We start from the raw sequence: 19,237 nt of genomic DNA on the forward strand, positions 1-19,237 counted from the left end.
GGGCACCTGGGTGGCTCAGTTGGTTGAGCATCCGACTTCAGCTCAGGTCATGATCTCACAGCTCATGAGTTCAAGCCCCGCATCAGGCTCTATGCTGACAGCTTGGAGTCTGGAGCCTGCTTCAGATTCTGTGCCTCCCTCTCTCTCTGCCCCAGCCCACTTGCATTCTGTCTCTGTCTCTCTCAAAAATAAATAAACATTAAAAGAAATTTTTTTAAGAAGATTTGCGTTTCAGCACATTGGTGAGTGGCTTTTGCACTAAAAACTACAGCATTGTTAGACTGTAAATGTTCCAAGAAACCTAAAACAATACAGAGCTTATGTGCAAGGACTACAATGCTTCAAGAAAGGGTCAAAGGTCTGAAACACATTGTTATGCCTGACCTATGATGGCAAATGTGTTGCTATGTTAGCTACAGTGATGGATCCAGGGTAGTGATGGTGGAAATCTGAATGGTGCAGTTTCATTCAGTCCCTGCATTCCATCCCGTATCGTTAGAGAACAGATCCTCATCGCAGGCATTTACATGAATGATTCAGCAATTGTCATTTGTTTTGAGTGTTCATGGCCCCAGAGAGGGGTGTCTTTAGTCTGCTAATATGTAGCCATCCAAAGAGCCAGGACATTAGCAACAGCCCAAGAATAAGTAAAAATATAACAGGGCACCAATGGGTTTTAGCTTAGCTGAACCATCAGTGAACCAGGCCCAGAGAAGTGGGAAACCTCTGTCACCCAATGCCTCTACTGAGCCAGTAGCTTTCCTTTAAGCAGCAGAGTAGGATATAAAGTTTGCCCCACAGTGACAGCTGTCACTTTTTCTTATAAAGCGGAGATGCTGCTCGTGTGAGGCTCGCTGCCTGCTTGAATATTCTGTTTCTATTTACCTAGTGAAGCTTGTGGACCATTCCCACCTTGTTAATTATTGAGGCTGAGTCAACCCACCCTGAAATGGGAATATCAGACTGGACAGTCACAAGACCCTTATGAGTAAGGCATTCAGTTTTGACAAGAGTCTAATAGCATGCTGCCCTTCCTTCCTTCCTTCCTTCCTTCCTTCCTTCCTTCCTTCCTTCCTTCTTTCCTTCCACAATTCCTTCTGGCATTTAGGGAAAAAGGAAGTACAAGCATATAACACATCAAATCTTAATACACATTCAGATATTGATGTGACAACAATGCACTGAATTAATAATCTAAAAGGCCCCAAACACAAGGTATGTCTGCCTTCCTTCTCCACTATGATTCCTGCCTAAATCCCATTAATTTAATTCACTGTCCCATCCCACCAAGGACAGCTAGGATGATGATGTGTATACAACAGAGGTATACAGTTTGATTTCCTTCCTTACTCCTCCCCAAAGGCCTCCCAGCTCCAGATATTTAGGCAAGAGCTTATTACCTTTGATTTTCCTTGGCCCACCCATAATAGTCTTTCTCCTTAACGCAATTGAGGTCAGAGTAGAGAAGAAAGGGTAGGTCAAGGGGTATAGAGGCCAAGAGTGGCTCTAATCCACTAAGCAAGGAACATCTACTATTAGTTTGGAGCACATGGTGGTAGCTCATGGATTGAAAAAATGAACTTCCAAAGTCTTTGACTCTGCACAACACTCTAGCAGGTGGACATCCCTTGATTCAGCAGCCACAGCAACATTGTATTCCAACTGGGGGCTTGGGGTTTGCTCGCTTTAGCTGACAAGTGATTGACTTAGACAACAGCAACTTCTTAAGGAGATCTCCTTAGTCCGGGGCAATTGCCTCATTACTAAGAAAATATCTTTAAATTCTTGCCCAATTTAAATGTAAGGTCTAGGGGAGTTTTCCAAGGCTGCAGGTCTGCCTTCAATAATTGATCTATTTCAGTCTCTCGTTCTCCAGTGAGTCACTTTGAGCAGCATTGTAAATCCAATTCAGAGCATTAAAAGTCCAAATATAGGCCAATGTCTGTATTAGCTGTTAGGATTGCTGAAACAAGTATCTGGGTGGTTTAAACATTACAAATTTATTGTCTGTACTGCGGTACAGAAGACAAGAAGTCCAAGATCAAGGTGTCAGAAGAGTTGGTTCCTTGTGAGGCTGTGGAAAAGAATCTGTCCTATGCCTCTCACCTAGCTTCTAGTTTTTCTTGGCAATAATTCATTTCCTTGGACTTGTAGAGTCATCACCTTGATCTCTGCCTTAATCTTCATATGGCATTTTCCCTGTGTTGTCTGTGTCTAAATTTCCCCTTTTTATAAGGTTATCAGTCAAATTGGGTTAGGGGCCTAAATGCTCTAGTATGACCTCCTCTTAACTAGTTATATCTGTTCCAACCTCATTCCCAAATAAGGTCACATTCTGATGTAGTGGGACTAGAACTTCAACATATGAGTTTGGGGTAATACAATCCAACCCATAACAATGCCTTACTATAGTTTCCCATGGGAGTTTGTCTGTTTCAGGGAAATCTCCCCAAAAGAACCAAGCTCCCCTCTGGCGGCCAGGACTATTGAAAAGAACATCAAGAACTTTAACTGTCATCTCTGAAGAGATTTAAGGTTAGCATGAAAGATTGCAGGAAGGGTTAAGCCTTAAGACTTCCCTCTACTGCCATCCTTCCTTCACGAGCATTGTGCATCCAGCATGCTCCTCTCCCAAGTGAGCAATCTGAAATTTTAATAATTCACCTGGTTTATGCAGATTTCCTTCCTTTGCTTTGAGTGCAAATGTATATCTTGGTAACTATCGTCTGAAAAGGGTAGGAAACTTCTTTTAACCTGGGATTGTTCTTTCTACCATTTATGATATTGAGGTAGACTTGGGGCTGGCAGCCTGACTGGAGAGGAAGTCTTCTCCCCCAGGGGAGTGTAAGCAACAATCAAGCTGCTGCTCAGGCAACTGGCTTTGAACCTTCTTTCTGATACTTGACATGCAAATTCCTCTCTAATTCTTCCTCACTAGCAGACAACAAAATGGACGACCATTTATCACCCTGCCGAACATACAATTTGGTCACCATCCTTGCCCCTGATTCCTACAGACTCGTCCTCAAACCTTGTTAAATCAGCCCACAAGACCCTCATACCCTCTCTTCCAGGAAGCCATGTCTCTGTCAACATTCCATCCTCTTTGCCAAAACTGTTGATAACTATGAGGAGTGAGATTTTACACCATTTGCAAATTAACAAGTTAAAATGCCACAGTTATGTGGATGCAGCCAGAAGATACAAGATTCCTGGGTCAGAGATTAAAGACTTCATTTCTCACAACTATGATAGCAGACAGAGAACATCCGCTTTATCTTGCACTGGTTCCCTGGGTCCCAATTTCCACAGGACAAAGTGGAGAGAACCCCTGTACACACAGCGAGTTGCATTATAAAAAAGAAGCCCTGAGCTTAGGAACAGAAATTTTTATAATGGCCACTAAATATGCCTGTCTTTTTGCTCAAGGGAAACATCATCTCTATTTTCTAAGATGATTTCTTATACAAGCATCCTGAAAATATAGTGTAGAACAAAGGCAGTCTGTACTCCTGTTTCTCTACAAAATATAAAGGCAGTGATGGAAAGCATTTTTTTTTTTAGCAGATTGTAGCTAAAACAAATTGTCCCCAGAGCTTATGCTACTAACCATTACACTTGGGTAGTCAGAGTACAGTTTTACTCTTAAGTTTAGGTTTAAAAAATAATTTGATATTATGGGTGACTTGAAAAACTTGGATGTGAGTTCTGTTGAAAATAAAAGCATTACATACCTAATGAAACGTATCTTGATTACATTAGTACCATCATTAACTGTAACTTTTTGAAAAGGGATAATAGCTGTCAGTCCTGTTTTTCCACACTCTTGTGTTGGAGGTTCCCTCTATCTGTAGCAGCAAGACCTACATGAGAACAAATGTGTTTGTGCTACTTGAAACAGCATTGCTTTCACTTGACGCAACAGTTCATTTTTCTTAGACAGCACTAGTTTTAAATTTTATAAAGGTTTTTATTTAACACTTGTTACAATATTTATGTGGCAGCACAAACAAGCTTCTGAGACACAGGATAACTTTTTGATAGACTTTGCAACTCTGCCAGAGGCAGAACTCAAAATAAATGTGTTATTTAAAATATCACCTGTGAAAGTAATAATAAAAGGAGTGTTGTTAGTATCAAGGTTTTCAATGCAAGGTCCAACAGTGATTCTATTTCACATAGAGGAAAAGTGAAAAGAAGTACTTAAATTAGAAAAAAAAAATTGGGATACCTCTAGCATACACATTTACCAAAAACTAGAGAAAAATAGGTCGAGAGATATGTTAAATATTGGCTGAAAAGAAACTTTAGTTGCCTATATGTGAAGCCCCATGAATTATTCTACAGAATAGTACCAAATAAACTAATTCCCTTTATTCCTCAAAAATCAAAAGTGGTTTCATCTAAACCAAAAGTCACTGATTTCTCCTGGTTGTACACTTCTCATTTCAAACATTATTTACTATTTTTTCCTCTCTTCTAATAAGTTCTCAGTTTGAAGGTTATGCTACCTAACAAGAGTGGCCTAGGAATAGAATCCAGGGAGCCCTCTGGAAATACAGGTAAGTCTTAGGGTATAAGGTCATATGCACATTTTTGGAAGGATGATGGTCTGTATCTATCATCTTTTACCTAGTTCTCATAGTGATACAGGATTCAGTGAAAATGAAGACCCACTAGCCTATTGCAGCAGTTTCCAAAGTAAAATATAAAGATGATTGATTCACTCGGGTTAAGTGAAGAAAATATTAGAATTTTTATTTATATTCATGCTCATTCAAAAAATAAAATAAGCTTTACCACTATACCATAGTATATCAGATTGAGGGTAGCATATTATGTTTATAAATCATTAATCTTTGTAATATTTACATTTATGCTTATGTATTGATAATATACTGTCCATGTACCAAAATATCTTACTAATATTGTACAGGACTCCAAAGATTGAAGAACACTGCTCTAGATTAGTGAATGTTAAGTTGTCATAAGATTTTGCAAGGCATCTTTAATTAACATGTGGGAGGAGGTGAAGGAACAGTATATTCTCAAATACTAATATATTTTTATTCACTTCAAATTTCCAAGACACAAGTTGTTTGGGGAAAAAGTTGGCTTATTGTAACTGAACTGTGCCTAGATGCTGCATATCCCTGTTTCACTGGTCATCACTCTCTCTGAAGGCACAGAATTCCGTGACCATTATCACTATAACTTTCTCGACCAGTTCAGTTTTGCCCCTTCTATTCTGCAATGTATTATGTAGGCTTGTCCAACTCCTGTAACTGTATGTTTGTTTCGCTTTGCTTTAATTTTCTCTGAGACTACCTCAGAGTTCTTTCTTCAATACAAATGGATTTGGCAACATTTCAGATGTAACAAATATCTTAGCAGCTACTTTAAGGTTTAGACATTATGCAAAGTCATTTTTCTGCCAAGCAAATTTCTTCACAATCTGTAAGGTTTATTTGCAATGTAATATTTTGACATTAAATACTAAAAAAAAAAGGAAAAGCAGCACAACTTTATCCAAAATCTTCTACCAGAATATCTGAAAAGTCCTAGATCTGCCATTTAAATTTTGTCCTGATTTCTACCCGGGTATTTAAATCTAAATTATTAACACTTTCCTGAAATGTAAATTCACTATGATGAAAAAGAATCTGTACTGATGATAAAAGAAGCCTGGCTTTTAGAATATCACCTCTTTTCTCCTTTTGCTTAGTTTGTTTTTATTCTTTTTAAATCAGAATCTATGCATTTATAAAACCTATGCTTTTTTGTTTGCTTTTTGTTTTTGTTTTGTTTTGTTTTTTCAGGCATTGAATAGAAGAAATGGGGGTAGGTAGGGGAAGAGCTTTGAATGAAAAACTGTGTAGATTGTGAGTTAGTCAAAACAGATGTAGGTGTGACAGGTTCAGAGCAAAGCTGCTTGACAGGAAATGTATAGATGGCAACAAAATGTAAAATGTTTGAGGTGCTTTAAAGTAACAATACCAAATGAGTGCATATCAACAACACAATAAAAGAAGCACTTAAAAGAAAGTTTGCACTTTATGTAAAACCTGGAAGCAGTGGTGGCTAAGAGCAGAAGGCTGAGTGCAACAAAGACTCCCAAGGACTAAGTACTTCCATAAGCTTATGCTTTTCGGGACAGGGGTGATGCTTCCCCTTCTCACTAGAGGATGCAAAGATTTCCCAGGCTTTCGGAAGAATCCTAACCGCAAATGTACATTTTTAACACTGTAAACTTTGATTACCAATTACATTTTGCTGTTCTCTGCTCAATAAAGCAAGCTGTCCCTGCTTTTAGCTTGTATTTAGACAAGAGGATTGAACTTATCTAGGGTCTCTGTAGCACTCAGTTCTTGCACTGCAGAAGACGATAAGTCCTTCAACAAAGGAATTGCAACACCTTTTGCCTAGCTCCTTCCAGTACTGCCCTCCCACCCACAGGGCCGGGCCGTATCCCCCAATCCTTCCACCTTTCAAATCTGCCTTTGTGTAACTTTCCATGTACAGCCATCTAATGAGTGAAATACCACCAAAGTGCACAATCAGGCAAAACACGTTTTATGTTGTATTGTTCAGTGAAAGACAATGACCTCTCAAGCCACCCCAATGAATGTGTATGAGAGATTCCTTTTCACTTTTTTTTTTTTTTCAGAGAGAGAAAAAGAATGCATGAGCAAGAGAGGGGAAGATGGAGAGGGAGAGAGAGATCGCCTTAAACAGGCTCCTTGCCCAGCATGGAGCCCAGTGTGGGGCTGGATCTCACAACCTTGAGATGATGACCTGAGCTGAAATCAAGAGTCATATGTTTAGCTGACTGAGCACCCAGGCACCTCTTCTTTTCACTTTTTAATAGTGATTTATCCAGGTAAAATCCACATGCTTAAAACTACTACAATAATTCATTAACTTATTCTTTTTGGGACTACTAACTCTTGCTTTAACAGGGATTTGAAAATTGCTTTAAAGCATTGTATAGCCCTAGACTTCATTGGGGCTTTGCATGTAAAACTCCAATCTGGCACTTTCCCAGCTGGGGAGTCTCAGGGAGCCATGTCTATACCCCAGCCACTATGTGGAGTAAACACTCCCCTTCGTTCACCTCTTCAGCTTGCTGGGCTCACCAGAGAACATCCTGTTCCATCCTAGGACTGCTTTTAACTTAACCATAGGACAAGACTGGAAAGGTCGGCCTTGGCATGACAGGCAATATGAGGGATAAGTAATTTGGAGAAAAGGTTAAAAAATGTTGAAGTAACTTTACTTTCCTTGAAAACTTACTCTCTTGGGTCTCTGCTTTCCATCAGTGGTCTGGATCTGAAAATGTCTCCATAACCACTACCCTCCAAAATGGATAAGAAAGAGAGACAAAAGGGACTCCTTAATGTGCTTGCCATCCACGCTGTGAATTTTGAACACACTCTATCATGGAAATGTATGTTCATCTTACTTATCATCCACAAGGTAATCTTTTGTAATTAATGTGCTTTTGTAGGCTGGGCTGGGTATCTATCACAGATGATTTCATTTCTCCATGAAAATACATTTCTGATAACTTTTTATTTGGGTAAAATGTCAAACTTACGGAGTAGTTACAGGAATAGTCCAAGGAATTCCCATATAGCTGTTACTCACATTGTTTACATTGCCTTCCATTGGTTCTGTGTGTGTGTATACCAAGAAAATACTTTTGAATTTTAATTAACTTACAAACTTAGAACATGAATTATTAAAAGATTGGGGTGTGTTTAAAAATTTGATAAAGAAAACACTTTATTCTATGCTTTTTAATTTCCTTTAATCCCTTAATTCTTATTATTTCGCTATAATAAGGGTTCATTCCAAAATTCTGTTTTCCCAAGACCTGTGATACTTTCCAATAATAGGATTGGTATTTAGTGAGATATAATCAGTGCTTCAAGATGTTGGGATATCATTTAATAAATGATAATCATTGCCATATCTGTAGTAGAAAACTGGGGATGCTAGAGGTCAATGAATGGTGACTTTTTATTCCTGAGGTCACCAGGCTAGTGTATCAATGACTCTGCTAATACTGATTTAAAGATTGCAATGTTCATCTTTCTCCTGCTTTGAAACTGAGTTCTTTTAAAAATCAAATCCTTATCCAAAACCAAACTCTGTAGATTACTCTCTTCTTCAGAGAGCTTAGGCTAATGTCATTAAAAATAAAAGTTCCGGCTCCAGAAAAATGTTTAGGAATTTCCATAATGAAGTCGCAGCATCATTTTCATCAATACTAACATTCTCTTTAAAAAATAACATTGCGATATCTCAAATAGAATAGAAAAATTCACAGATGTGTACTTGATTAGACAAAAAAACTTGACGATTCTTAGGATACACATACACACCAAAGTGTCCGACACAAATACTTAAAAAAAAAGCTATTAGCAAAAAGAACAAGTCTCATTTCCCACTTCTGAACTTAAATTTCTCACTGGAACTTTACAGAACTCAACATGGCAATGCAGAATGGCTGCTGAAATAGATCCAAATCACTCTACGTGTGTGTGTGTGTGTGCGCGCGTGTGTTTAAATGTTTTACGTCTGTACTTCATGGTATATTCCCTGATCCTTACATTACTCCCATGTTACTTCTAATTAAATTAGAATGATATTACTGCATTTTTATATTGGCTATAAGCCTCTTGTATCCTGGATATTATGACATAAAATGAATTAATAGGAATTAAATTGCTAATATGAATGAAAATAGCCTTTACCAAAGTGCAGAATAATGTCAAACAAAAGTCAATATTTATTGATATGACACATTATGTTATGGCAGATATTTTTATAAAACAGTCTTTGATATTTATAGATGAACTACTTTATATTCATATTGCATCTAACCCATAATTGCTTATCTTCTTAAAAAATGGAGAAGAAACAGTGCAACAGAAAAAATACTCAACCTATTTTGTTATCTATGCCAACAGTTAAATGAAGAAATGTAAGAAAAGGCAGACTTGAAAGGTTCAAAGAGCTTATGGTATCAAAGACTATCATTTCTATTCAGAAAGCTTTTTTAAGGCAACACTATCACAAATACACTTTAACAACCATTCCACTAGGGCACAGACTGCAGGTAACCCCATCAGTTTGTGCAAGTCAGGTCACTACAATTACTGGATATATGTACAAGGTGCTGAGTTTTGAGTACAGGTAACAAGTGTTTGTTATAGTAACAGAAATATCCCCCAAATGTCATTTTTGAGGCTTCTTTCCTTTTTTTTTTTCTCTGAAGACTTGAAGTATTGAAGTGAATACATTTTTGTCATGTTAAATGGAAGAAAAAGTAGATGGTGACTTAGCTCCTGAAATTTGAATATTGTTCTTAGTCATCTGCAATCTTAAAGTGCTTTCAGAGATTCCACACATGCTCGTAGGAGTCAAAACCCAAGCCTAATAACCGGGTTTACATTTTGCTAATCTATTCCTGAGGCTTTGCCTAAAAAATTGGCATTGCCATCTTCAACATCTTTCTTTTGGAACCATGGTTTTGAATTTGTTCCTTGTTGATAAGCTTCCAGAAAATGACAGATTCCAGGAATTTCACTGGGGAAGTTTGGTGGGAGTTCCTCCCTTGATCGAGGGGTAAACACAAAACCAGGACAGTCTTTGAGTAATCTGAAAAGATTAAGATAAAAATATCAATATTAAAATCTACTACCGATATAACTGTCTACGCAAGAAAAGACACCCTAAAAATGAATATTCCTGAAGATACAGATCTTCCTTGACTTATGATGGGTTACATCTTAATAAATTGAAAATATCATGAACTGAAAATATCGTAAGTTGAAAATGCATTTAGTACACATAATATACAGAACATCATAGCTTAGCCTCGCCTGCCTTAATGTCCTCAGAACACTTACATTAGCCTGCAGTTTGGCAAAATCCTCTAACACACAGCCTGTTTTAGAATAAGCGTTTATTATCTCATGTAATTTATCAAATATTTTATTGAAAGTGACAAACAATGATTGTGCGAGTGCAGAATGGTTGTAAGTGTATGGGTTGTTTATACCCCTGTTTGCGAACGTGGGTCATGTGGCATACTGGTAAACCAGAGAAAAGATCAAAATTCAAAATTCAAACTATGGTTTGTGCTAAATGCATGTAGGTTTTGTACCATGGTAAAGTTGACAATTCGTTAAGTTGTATCATTGAAAGCTGAGGACTGTCTGTATTAACAAAGCAGCCATTTTCAGTATGATTGACAGATCTTAATGATGTTAACAAACATCTTCACAGAACAATGAAGAATCAGTTCACAAGAACTGAAACAATTCTACCAAATAATATATCCACTCTTATTAGGAAAAGCAATTATAAAATATTTTTGTAAAGATATAATCAATAACTCATTTAACCATGAATTCACAGTACTGGGAGAAAATGCAAAATAACCCAAAAGTCTAATAATAGCAAGAAAACCCCAAGCCCATGCAGAAACATAATGTTATAGAATAAGGCTTCCTAAGTTGAAAGAGAAATAACATTATCCCTTTAGCAATTCATTCCTTTTGTAAATACTATTGAGAAGCAATCAAGGACAATAAATTATAGAAGAAAAATTCTATATAAGATACATGCCAATAATGTGAGAATAACATTTGAATCTCAATAGAATTTATATGAATTCTAGGTTAGTAGGACTAAAAGGAGATTTAATTGTACAAATTGACACTCTTCTTAACTATCTGGTATTTGAAATATTTCTTCTTCTATCTGTCTACCAAATTTTATTACTTACTACTATTTTGTCCAGTACAGTAAAGTCATTTTAGTTATTTATTTTTAATTTGTTTTAACGTTTTCATTTCTATTCCAGTTAGTTAACATACAGTTTATATTACAAACAATGTTATATTAGTTTCACGTATACATCATAGTGACTCAACACTTCCATACAGCACCTGGTGCTCATCACAAGTGCCCTCCCTAATCCCCATCATCTATTTCACCCATCCCCCTGCCCACCTCCCCTCTGGTAACCATCAGTTTGTTCTCTGTGGTGAAGCGTCTGTATCTTTTTTTTTTTTTAAGTTTATTTATTTATTTTGAAAGAGAGAGACAGAGACACAGAGAGATCATGAATCTGCTGACAGCATGGAGCACGATGAGAGACTTGATCTCGTGAACTATGAAATCAGGTCCTGAGCCCAAATCAAGAGTTGAATGCTTAACTGACTGAGCTACTCAGGTGCCCCAAGTGTCTGTTTCTTGGTTTCCAGCCCCTCTCTCTGTTTTCCCTGTGCTCATTTGTTTTGTTTCTTCCACATATGAGTTCAATTCATTTTAAATTCCAATCCTACTGATGAAGTTACTGGCTCCTCTTTCTACTTGCTTCCCTAGCTTTCTGTCAAATGCAAACTTAATAAGCATCTTTCTAATCTATTATTCAGGCAATGGATGAAAAAATGTTGTCAGTTCTGGGCCCTAAACCAGACCATGGCCTCCTACTCATTAGTTTGTGATGTCATGTCCTAACGCAACTGGATGATGGTGCTGCATTAGATTTGGTACTGTGACACCATTCTATGCAATGAAGAAAAAAACTGAATAGAAACCTAGGTCTCACAAATGACAGTCTTCCAGCAGAAAAGAACATGTGAGTATTCAGTTAGCTCGTTTTTGGAAAGTCATCAATAAATATGCAATCTGAAAAATAATTAATGAAATGATGCTTTAGTCATGATCCAGAAATATTTAAGTGTGCATTATTTATAAAGCATAATATTTGGTAATATATAATGAAAAGTTACAGAATTCCATAGTATTAAACATATAGGCTTCAAAGTCTGGTAGACCTAAGTTTGAATAGCAGCAAAGGTGTCCATTTTCTAGCCTGTGAAAAGGAATAATAGTACAGGTCTCTTAGGACAGTTGTGAAGATCAAACAAACAGACTAAACAGGATTGGTTAAGCATCAATTAGCTATCACTCAACATTCATACTGGTAACATTTCGGGAATAGAAACCTTCATATACCGCTGGTGGAATATAAATCGGCAAGACCAATTTGGACAGCTAATGGATGCTCAGCAAAGCTGAACTGGATATGGCCTATGATCTGGGAATACCATTTATAGGTATGTTATAGCTGTACATGGCTTATTCATACTCTAGAATACATATTATATCACATGCACAGATAGTGCCATGCTAGATCTAGCTCATGCTGGCTTATGAGGACCAACTGGTAAACATTCAGGAATTTTATGAGCCAATGAAACCATCTGTAGCCTGAAACTTGCTATGGTAGCAGTAGGTACACCACAGAAATTGGTAAATGCTAAAAACTCCACTTTACCCCGCCCCTAAATGCTCCACTTTACCCCGCCCCACCCCACCTTCCCACCCCACCGCCCCAGTGCTGGTTTACCAGCACACCACTGCATTAGGAATAGTTTAAATAAATGAACTAGATTTACATTTCATCAAAAAAAAAAATCTCAAAAACATAGTATATAACAGATTTAAGGCAAGTCGTGAAAGGATAGGGGCAGGTTGAATGGGAATCAATTTTTCTCTGGTTTTGCTTTTCTACCTGCAGGTACCTAAATGAGAGTTTAGCCTCCTGGCCTCTCTCTGTCCACCTTCTTTCCTGGTAATTAGAAGCAACGTGTCTTATTGGTGAGTTTGGGAGAAGCTGCTGAACATGCTCTTCTCAGTGCCTTCCTGCCTCTCTCTCTGGGAGCCTGTCCATCTGCAGGAAATACCTGTTCTCAGCAACTCCTGCAAACCCTAAGGGGCACAGAGTCCAGCACGTCAGACAGCAGGGGCTGGGCCCTAGAATATTATAATTTTTTAATAAAACAGGGATCTCAAAAGAAATATGGCAAAATGCTGACATTTATTAAATACTAGCTTTGGCCACATGGGTATCATATTTTCTTTCTGTATGCTTGAAATATTTAAAAAATAATTATAAAAATGCCCGAAACTATAAAGGTTTGATAAATAAAAACATAAAATTGTAAGTGATTAAGGGCTTTCTTTTTTTCTGTCCACATTATCCCAACATTTCCTGTTAAATATGGCAATTAATTTTTTTTTCTTCACGTTTATTCACCTTTGAGAGACAGAGAGAGACAGAGCAGGAGTGGGGAAGGGGAAGAGACAGAGAGAGAGGGAGACACAGAATCCGAAGCAGGCTCCAGGCTCTGAGCTGTCAGCACAGAGCCCGATGCAGGGCCTGAACCCATGAACCGTGAGATCATGACCTGAGCCGAAGTCAGACGCACAACCGACTGAGCCACCCAGGCACCCCTTAAATATGGTAATTATAATCATAACTTCATATGTAAATTTATATAAAATATTCAGCATTTAGAAGTGGCTTTAAAGTATATCATTAGAATTTATTAAGTGTCTTGCTCAAGATGAGATATCTGGAAAGCTCTGTGTTTGGGGCTGTATGGCGTGTCTTCTGGATACAAGTTTTACGTTTTTAAAAAATTTTTTTTAATGTTTTTATTTATTTTTGAGACAGAGAGGGACAGAGAATGAGCAGGGGAGGGGCACAGAGAGAGGGAGACACAGAATCTGAAGCAGGCTCCAGGCTCCGAGCTGTCAGCATAGAGCCCGACGCAGGGCTCAAACTCACAGACTGCGAGATCCAGACCTGAGCTGAAGTCGGACGCTCAACTGACTGAGCCACCCAGGCGCCCCCAAGTTTTATGTTTTTAAAAGAAACTTACAGATAAACAGAATTAGAATGTCATGGAGTTAGAATGTTCATTAAATCACCTTTAAGAAAAGATCAGAATTTTTAAGGAAAACAGGTGGAAAAAATAAAACCATTTAAATGAAAGCTTGATGAAATTAAGACACATGCAAAGCAGCAACAGGCTCAGGCAGGTCATGGGAGTTTTCCTTACTCCTTCTTGACCAGATAACAGTTACCTCAAAATGCTGCATCAACTATCCTATTTTCTGTCATCTCTCCCACATTCTCTTTCTTCTCTTTGTTCTTTCCCCTTGTAGAATTCAAGTCCTGTTTCCCTGCTATCAGTTCCCAGCTCTCTTGCAAATAAGAGTTCCGAGGTCTACTACCTGCCTATACTGGGCAGTATCCATTTATATTCCCCACCTGCCATGTTTGTCTTTAATGATCCCTCACCACCACATAAACCTATCTCATTAATCCACTGACCTGAAACTTGGACAATACTTCCGTTTTCTGCACTTCAGTAACAGCTAACAGGAAAGCAGAAAACTGTCCCCAATAATAAACTCCTCATGACATTTAGAATAAAGGAATGTATAACAGTCATTACACAGCAACATTCTAAATTACTGATTAGAACTGGAAATGAAAGATAAGGATTTGAGGTTAGGGTTTTTTGTGCATGTGGGTGTGTACTCTGTGTCTTAAATGTATAAGTGTTTCATAAATATATCAAGGAAGCTACATCTGATATTATTTTATTTTTTGACAAATGTCACCCTAAAATTCAATGTATTACCAATAAAGTTCTCCCAAGGAACTAAATAGGTTTTATATTTGTATAACTTTTTAAAAATTTTTTAATGTTTATTTATTTTTGAGAGAGAGAGAGAGAGAGAGATACGGTGCACGAGTGGGGAAGAGGCAGAGAGAGAGGGAGACACAGAATCTGAAGCAGGCTCCAGGCTCCAAGAGCTGTCAGCACAGAACCCCAATGCAGGGTTCAAACTCACAAACCGTGAGATCATGACCTGAGCTGAAGTTGGAGGCTTAACCGATTGAGCAACCCAGGCACCCCTATATTTGTACAACTTCCTTTTAATTTTTTTAATGTTTATTTATTTTTGAAAGAGAGAGAGACAGAGCACGAGCAGGGGAAGGGCAGAGAGAGAGGGAGACACAGAATATGAAGCAGGCTCCAGGCTCTGAGCTGTCACCACAGAGCCCAACACGGGGCTTGAATCCAAGTGAGCCAAAGTCAGACACTCAACCAACTGAGCCCCCCAGGCACCCCTGTACAACTTCTAATAGCTTCTACTATTTGTCCCCAACTTTGATGGAACTGAAATTATGTCTCTGTTTTATAATCCAATTATTAAATTTCACAAAGCATGGACTTTTTATAGAAATTTAAATTACTCTCTTTTTAAGTTTTTCTATCATTTGGAAAAAAATAAACTATTTTTAAAAGAAAGCATTTTAAAATGCTATTAGAGGTATTTCATGTTAAATATTTCTTTGTTTCCTACATAAAGCATTTTAACTGTCACTTGCCCTTTACATAAGACATAAATATTTCCTATATAAAAGTGAGAGGTAAGTAAATTGAAAAAGGAAAAATAGTGGCACATGCACCCCAATGTTTGTAGCAGCACTATCAACAATAGCCAAATTACAGAAAGAGCCCAAATGTCCATCGACTGATGAATGGATAAATATATGTGTGTATATATGTACATATATATATATACACATATGTATATATATACACACATATATACACGCATATATATGTGTGTATATATATATATATGAATATTACTCAGCCATCAAAAAGAATGAAATCTTGCCATTTGCAACAAAATAGATGGAACGAGAGTGTATTATGCTAAATGAAATGTCAGTTAGAGGAAGACAAATAGTACATGACTTCACTCATATGTGGAATTTAAGAAAAAAAACCAGATACACATAGGGGAAGGGAAGGAAAAATAAAAATAAGATAAAACAGAGAGGGAGGCAAACCACAAGTGGCTCTTAACTATAGAGAACAAACTGAGGGCTGCTGGAAGAAAGGTGGGCAGGGGATGGGTTAAATGGGTGATGGGTATTAAGGTTGGGGGCACTTCTGGAGTGCCTTGGTGGCTGTCGGTTAAGCATCTGACTCTCATTTTCGGCTCAGGTCATGATCTCACGGTTTCATGAGTCTGATCCTGGCATTGGGCTCTGTGCTGGCAATGCGGAGTCTTCTTGGGATTCTCTCTCTCTCTTTCCCTCTCTCTCTGCCCCTCCCCTACTCATGCTGTCTCTATCTCTCTCAAATAAATAAACTTAAAAACAAAAAGGGAGGGGGCACTTGTGATGAACACTGGGTGTTACAGGTGAGTGAGAAGTCATTAAATTCTACTCCTGAAACTAATATTACACTATACACTAACTAGAATTTAAATAAAAACTTGAAACAAAAAAAAAGGAAAAAAAAGCATACCATATTTGTTTATAACAGATAGAAATAAAAATAGCAAATGCATTGATGCTCAGTATCGATTAAGTTTTCATTATCATTTATATATGTGCATATAAACACATACTAAGAAATAATTAAAAAAAAACCAAAAAAGTGAATACTGTCTCTGGATACTGAAATTATGAGTTATTTTTATTTACGTATAACTTTCTGATATGCAAATATGTAACTTTCTGATATGCAAATGTAACTTCTGATATGCAAATATAACTTTCCGATATGCAAATATGCATATATATGCAAATATATATAAAATATAAATTTTTTAGAAAAAAATTTTCTAAAATAAGCATAGGTTACTATTATAATACAAGATATTTTATTAATAAAAGGTAACACTGTAGTGTAAAATCCTGTTTTTGCACATCTAGTAAGTCTAGTAACATGGCCAACATGGTGAATTTAAGGATTGAAGCTATGGACCTTATCCTGTTGCCGAATATGTATATCAAAATGTCATGATCCTCTGTTGGAAGACAAGAGATCCTATATTACGTTTTGGGAGTAAAATGAGTAGCTGATATCAATGTTTCCTATCAAGATTCAAGACAACCAGACTTTGAGATATGAAACGAAGGAAGATTTTCTTTTATGCTGCTTAAAGACAATCAGAAGAAACAGAAAATCGCTTTTTCTATATGCAAAGGTTTGGTTTTAAGGATAGACACACACACACGGACTCCTCAACGTGCATGTGCACATGTATGACGTTATTGAACACTCACCAGCAGTGACTGGACTAGCAACTAGTCATGTGATCACAGGATTCTTACTCTCCAATCCTCCAAAGAAAGCAAAGTCAAATCCTGTGGACAGGAGTTCTCATCCCTTCCTGGTTTACCAGGGAAGCCTACAGGTCTGTTACCATTACAATAATCCCTAGGAAGTTTTCCAATTCTCATGGATAGTAACTCATTTTCGTATCAAAGCGTGGACAGTCAATCAATAAATACTCACTACTTTCCTACTACTGTGTGCCAGGCATTGATCTGGGAACTAGGGAGAGAAAATGTCTACCACAGGAGGCTGACACTCTACAAGGGGAGGCAGGCAATAAACACATAAAGAAAACAACATTTCAGACACAGATGTGAGCTGAGAAGATGAAAAAAATAAGATAACGTGAGGTGTGTGAGGTGAAAGTTGTTCCTCTAAGTATAACAGTGAAGGAGTGTCTTTTGTTTTTTTTTGGGGGGGGTGCACATGAGCAGGGGAGGGGCAGAGAGAAAGAGAATCATAAGCACTCCACACTCAGCATGGAGCCCAACGTGGGCTCACGACCCTGGCATCACGACCTGAGCCTAAATCAAGAGTCCGACGCTCAATCGACTGAGCCACTGAGGCACCCCAGGAGTGTCTCTTTGAAGAGGGGATATTTGACTTAGGTCTAATTATGAGAAAGAAGAATACATACGATGATCTAGGAAAGGAGTGGGAAGCAGAGGAATAGCCAGTATCTTTGATTCAGGAAAGGGTTTAGGAAGTCTGATGAATAAAAGTAAGGCCAGAGTGGCCGGTTATCAGAGGGTGATGGAAAAAAATGGAAGAAAATCAAGTGACACAGGCTGGCAGGATGTTGATCAAAGAGGACATTTTAGTCTGTGGTAACAAATCTAAATTTCATTCCGGCTGCCATGGGAAGCCATTAGAGGGTTTTTAACACAGGAATGATGATATCTGACTTGTACTTCAGGAAGATAGTCTGGCTACTGTGTGCAGGATGAACTGCGGGGAGGAGGTGAGCAAGAAAGCGAGCCGAAGAGTGAGGATGATCCTTGGTTGGCTGAGGTGGAACAGATGAAGGAGGCTTGCCTTGGGGTGTAGTACTGAAGGAAGTCAAAAAAAGATGTATTCGGGGTATTTAATTGTAGGTGGAGGTGGTGAGCTGTAAGGGGGAGAAAGCAACGATCACTCTGAGGTTTATAGTCTAGGTAACACAATCGGCGGTGGTGCCATTTTAAGGACATTGATAAAGCGGAGTGGGAAGTGGATTCATTTCATCAGATTGGAGTGTGTGGGAAATCACTTGTTCTAAGACTATCATGTTAATTTTAGTGTGTCGACTAGTCATCCAAGTAGAAATATAAAATATGATACATGAATCTGTAGCTCGGTGGAGAATTGTGGGATGGGCTAGAGAGAAGAGAAAAGGTGAGTCAATAAAGTTCAGACAAAGAAGAGAATAGGGACAGAGCTTTTGGGCACTACAACATTCGAAGGTTCGGTAGGGAAAGAGTACTGACATGAGACACTGAGAAGGTGCAGCCACGGGGTAATAAGAAAACCGGGTTAAGTATGGCGTCACAGCCTAAGGAAGAAAATGTTTAAAGGAGGGAGTTCTCAAGCTCTTCAGTTGCCAGAGATGTTGAGGAACATAAGGGGAGAGAATCGACCACGATTTTAGCAAGCAACACTGACGGCCTTGATAAGAACCATTTCAGTGGGGTGCAAGGGACAAACACTGATCGGAGTGAGTGGAAGGGCGAACGGGAGGTAAAAAAGTAGAAACGTGAACATAGAGAGCTCTCGCAAGGAGTTTTGTTGGAAAAGGGGGCAGAAATATAGAGGAGTAGCTGAGATACACTGGGAAACAAGGAAGCAACTATTTTAAGAGTTTTAATAGTAAGATATGTCTATATTCTGATGGGAATAATCGTTTCACCCGAGAATTTAATCATAGAGGGAGAGCAGGTATTTTCAGAAGGCAAGTTTTGGAGAAGATGAGAAGCAGCGGCACTCAGAGCAAACCTGGAGGGATCATCTGGAAAGGAGCTGGGCAGCTGGTACACAGTCACTGGCCACCGGAATGAAGTCCTAAGACCAGGGTACCGGGATAGCTAGGCTGATGGGATCTGCCCGGGAAGGTGGTACAGTGCTTACCTGACTGCATTTTTTTTCTTTTCCTGTGAAATATGAAGTGAAGTTATCAACTTAGAATTAGGGCCGGAAAGGAAAGGTTGTGGAGCTTTAAGGAGAAAGAAGATGCTATAAAA

The 19,237-nt window shown here is 38.2% G+C and overlaps 1 protein-coding gene across 8 annotated transcripts in view; it reads right to left on the reverse strand.

Annotated features, from left to right (window-relative positions):
• Positions 1-8,771: 8,771 nt before the first annotated feature.
• The window catches only part of GUCY1A1 (guanylate cyclase 1 soluble subunit alpha 1), a 62,280-nt gene continuing 51,814 nt past the window's right edge, over positions 8,772-19,237 (reverse strand). For all 8 annotated transcript variants that reach the window (XM_053216811.1, XM_027067845.2, XM_053216810.1 and 5 more), the window contains one exon: positions 8,772-9,666. In XM_053216811.1, the coding sequence (XP_053072786.1) occupies positions 9,465-9,666 (202 nt within the window). In that variant the 3' untranslated portion in view covers positions 8,772-9,464. The remainder of the gene's footprint in view (positions 9,667-19,237) is intronic.

This window comes from Acinonyx jubatus, chromosome B1 (assembly GCF_027475565.1).
Source record: "Acinonyx jubatus isolate Ajub_Pintada_27869175 chromosome B1, VMU_Ajub_asm_v1.0, whole genome shotgun sequence".
Lineage (NCBI taxonomy): Eukaryota > Metazoa > Chordata > Mammalia > Carnivora > Felidae > Acinonyx > Acinonyx jubatus.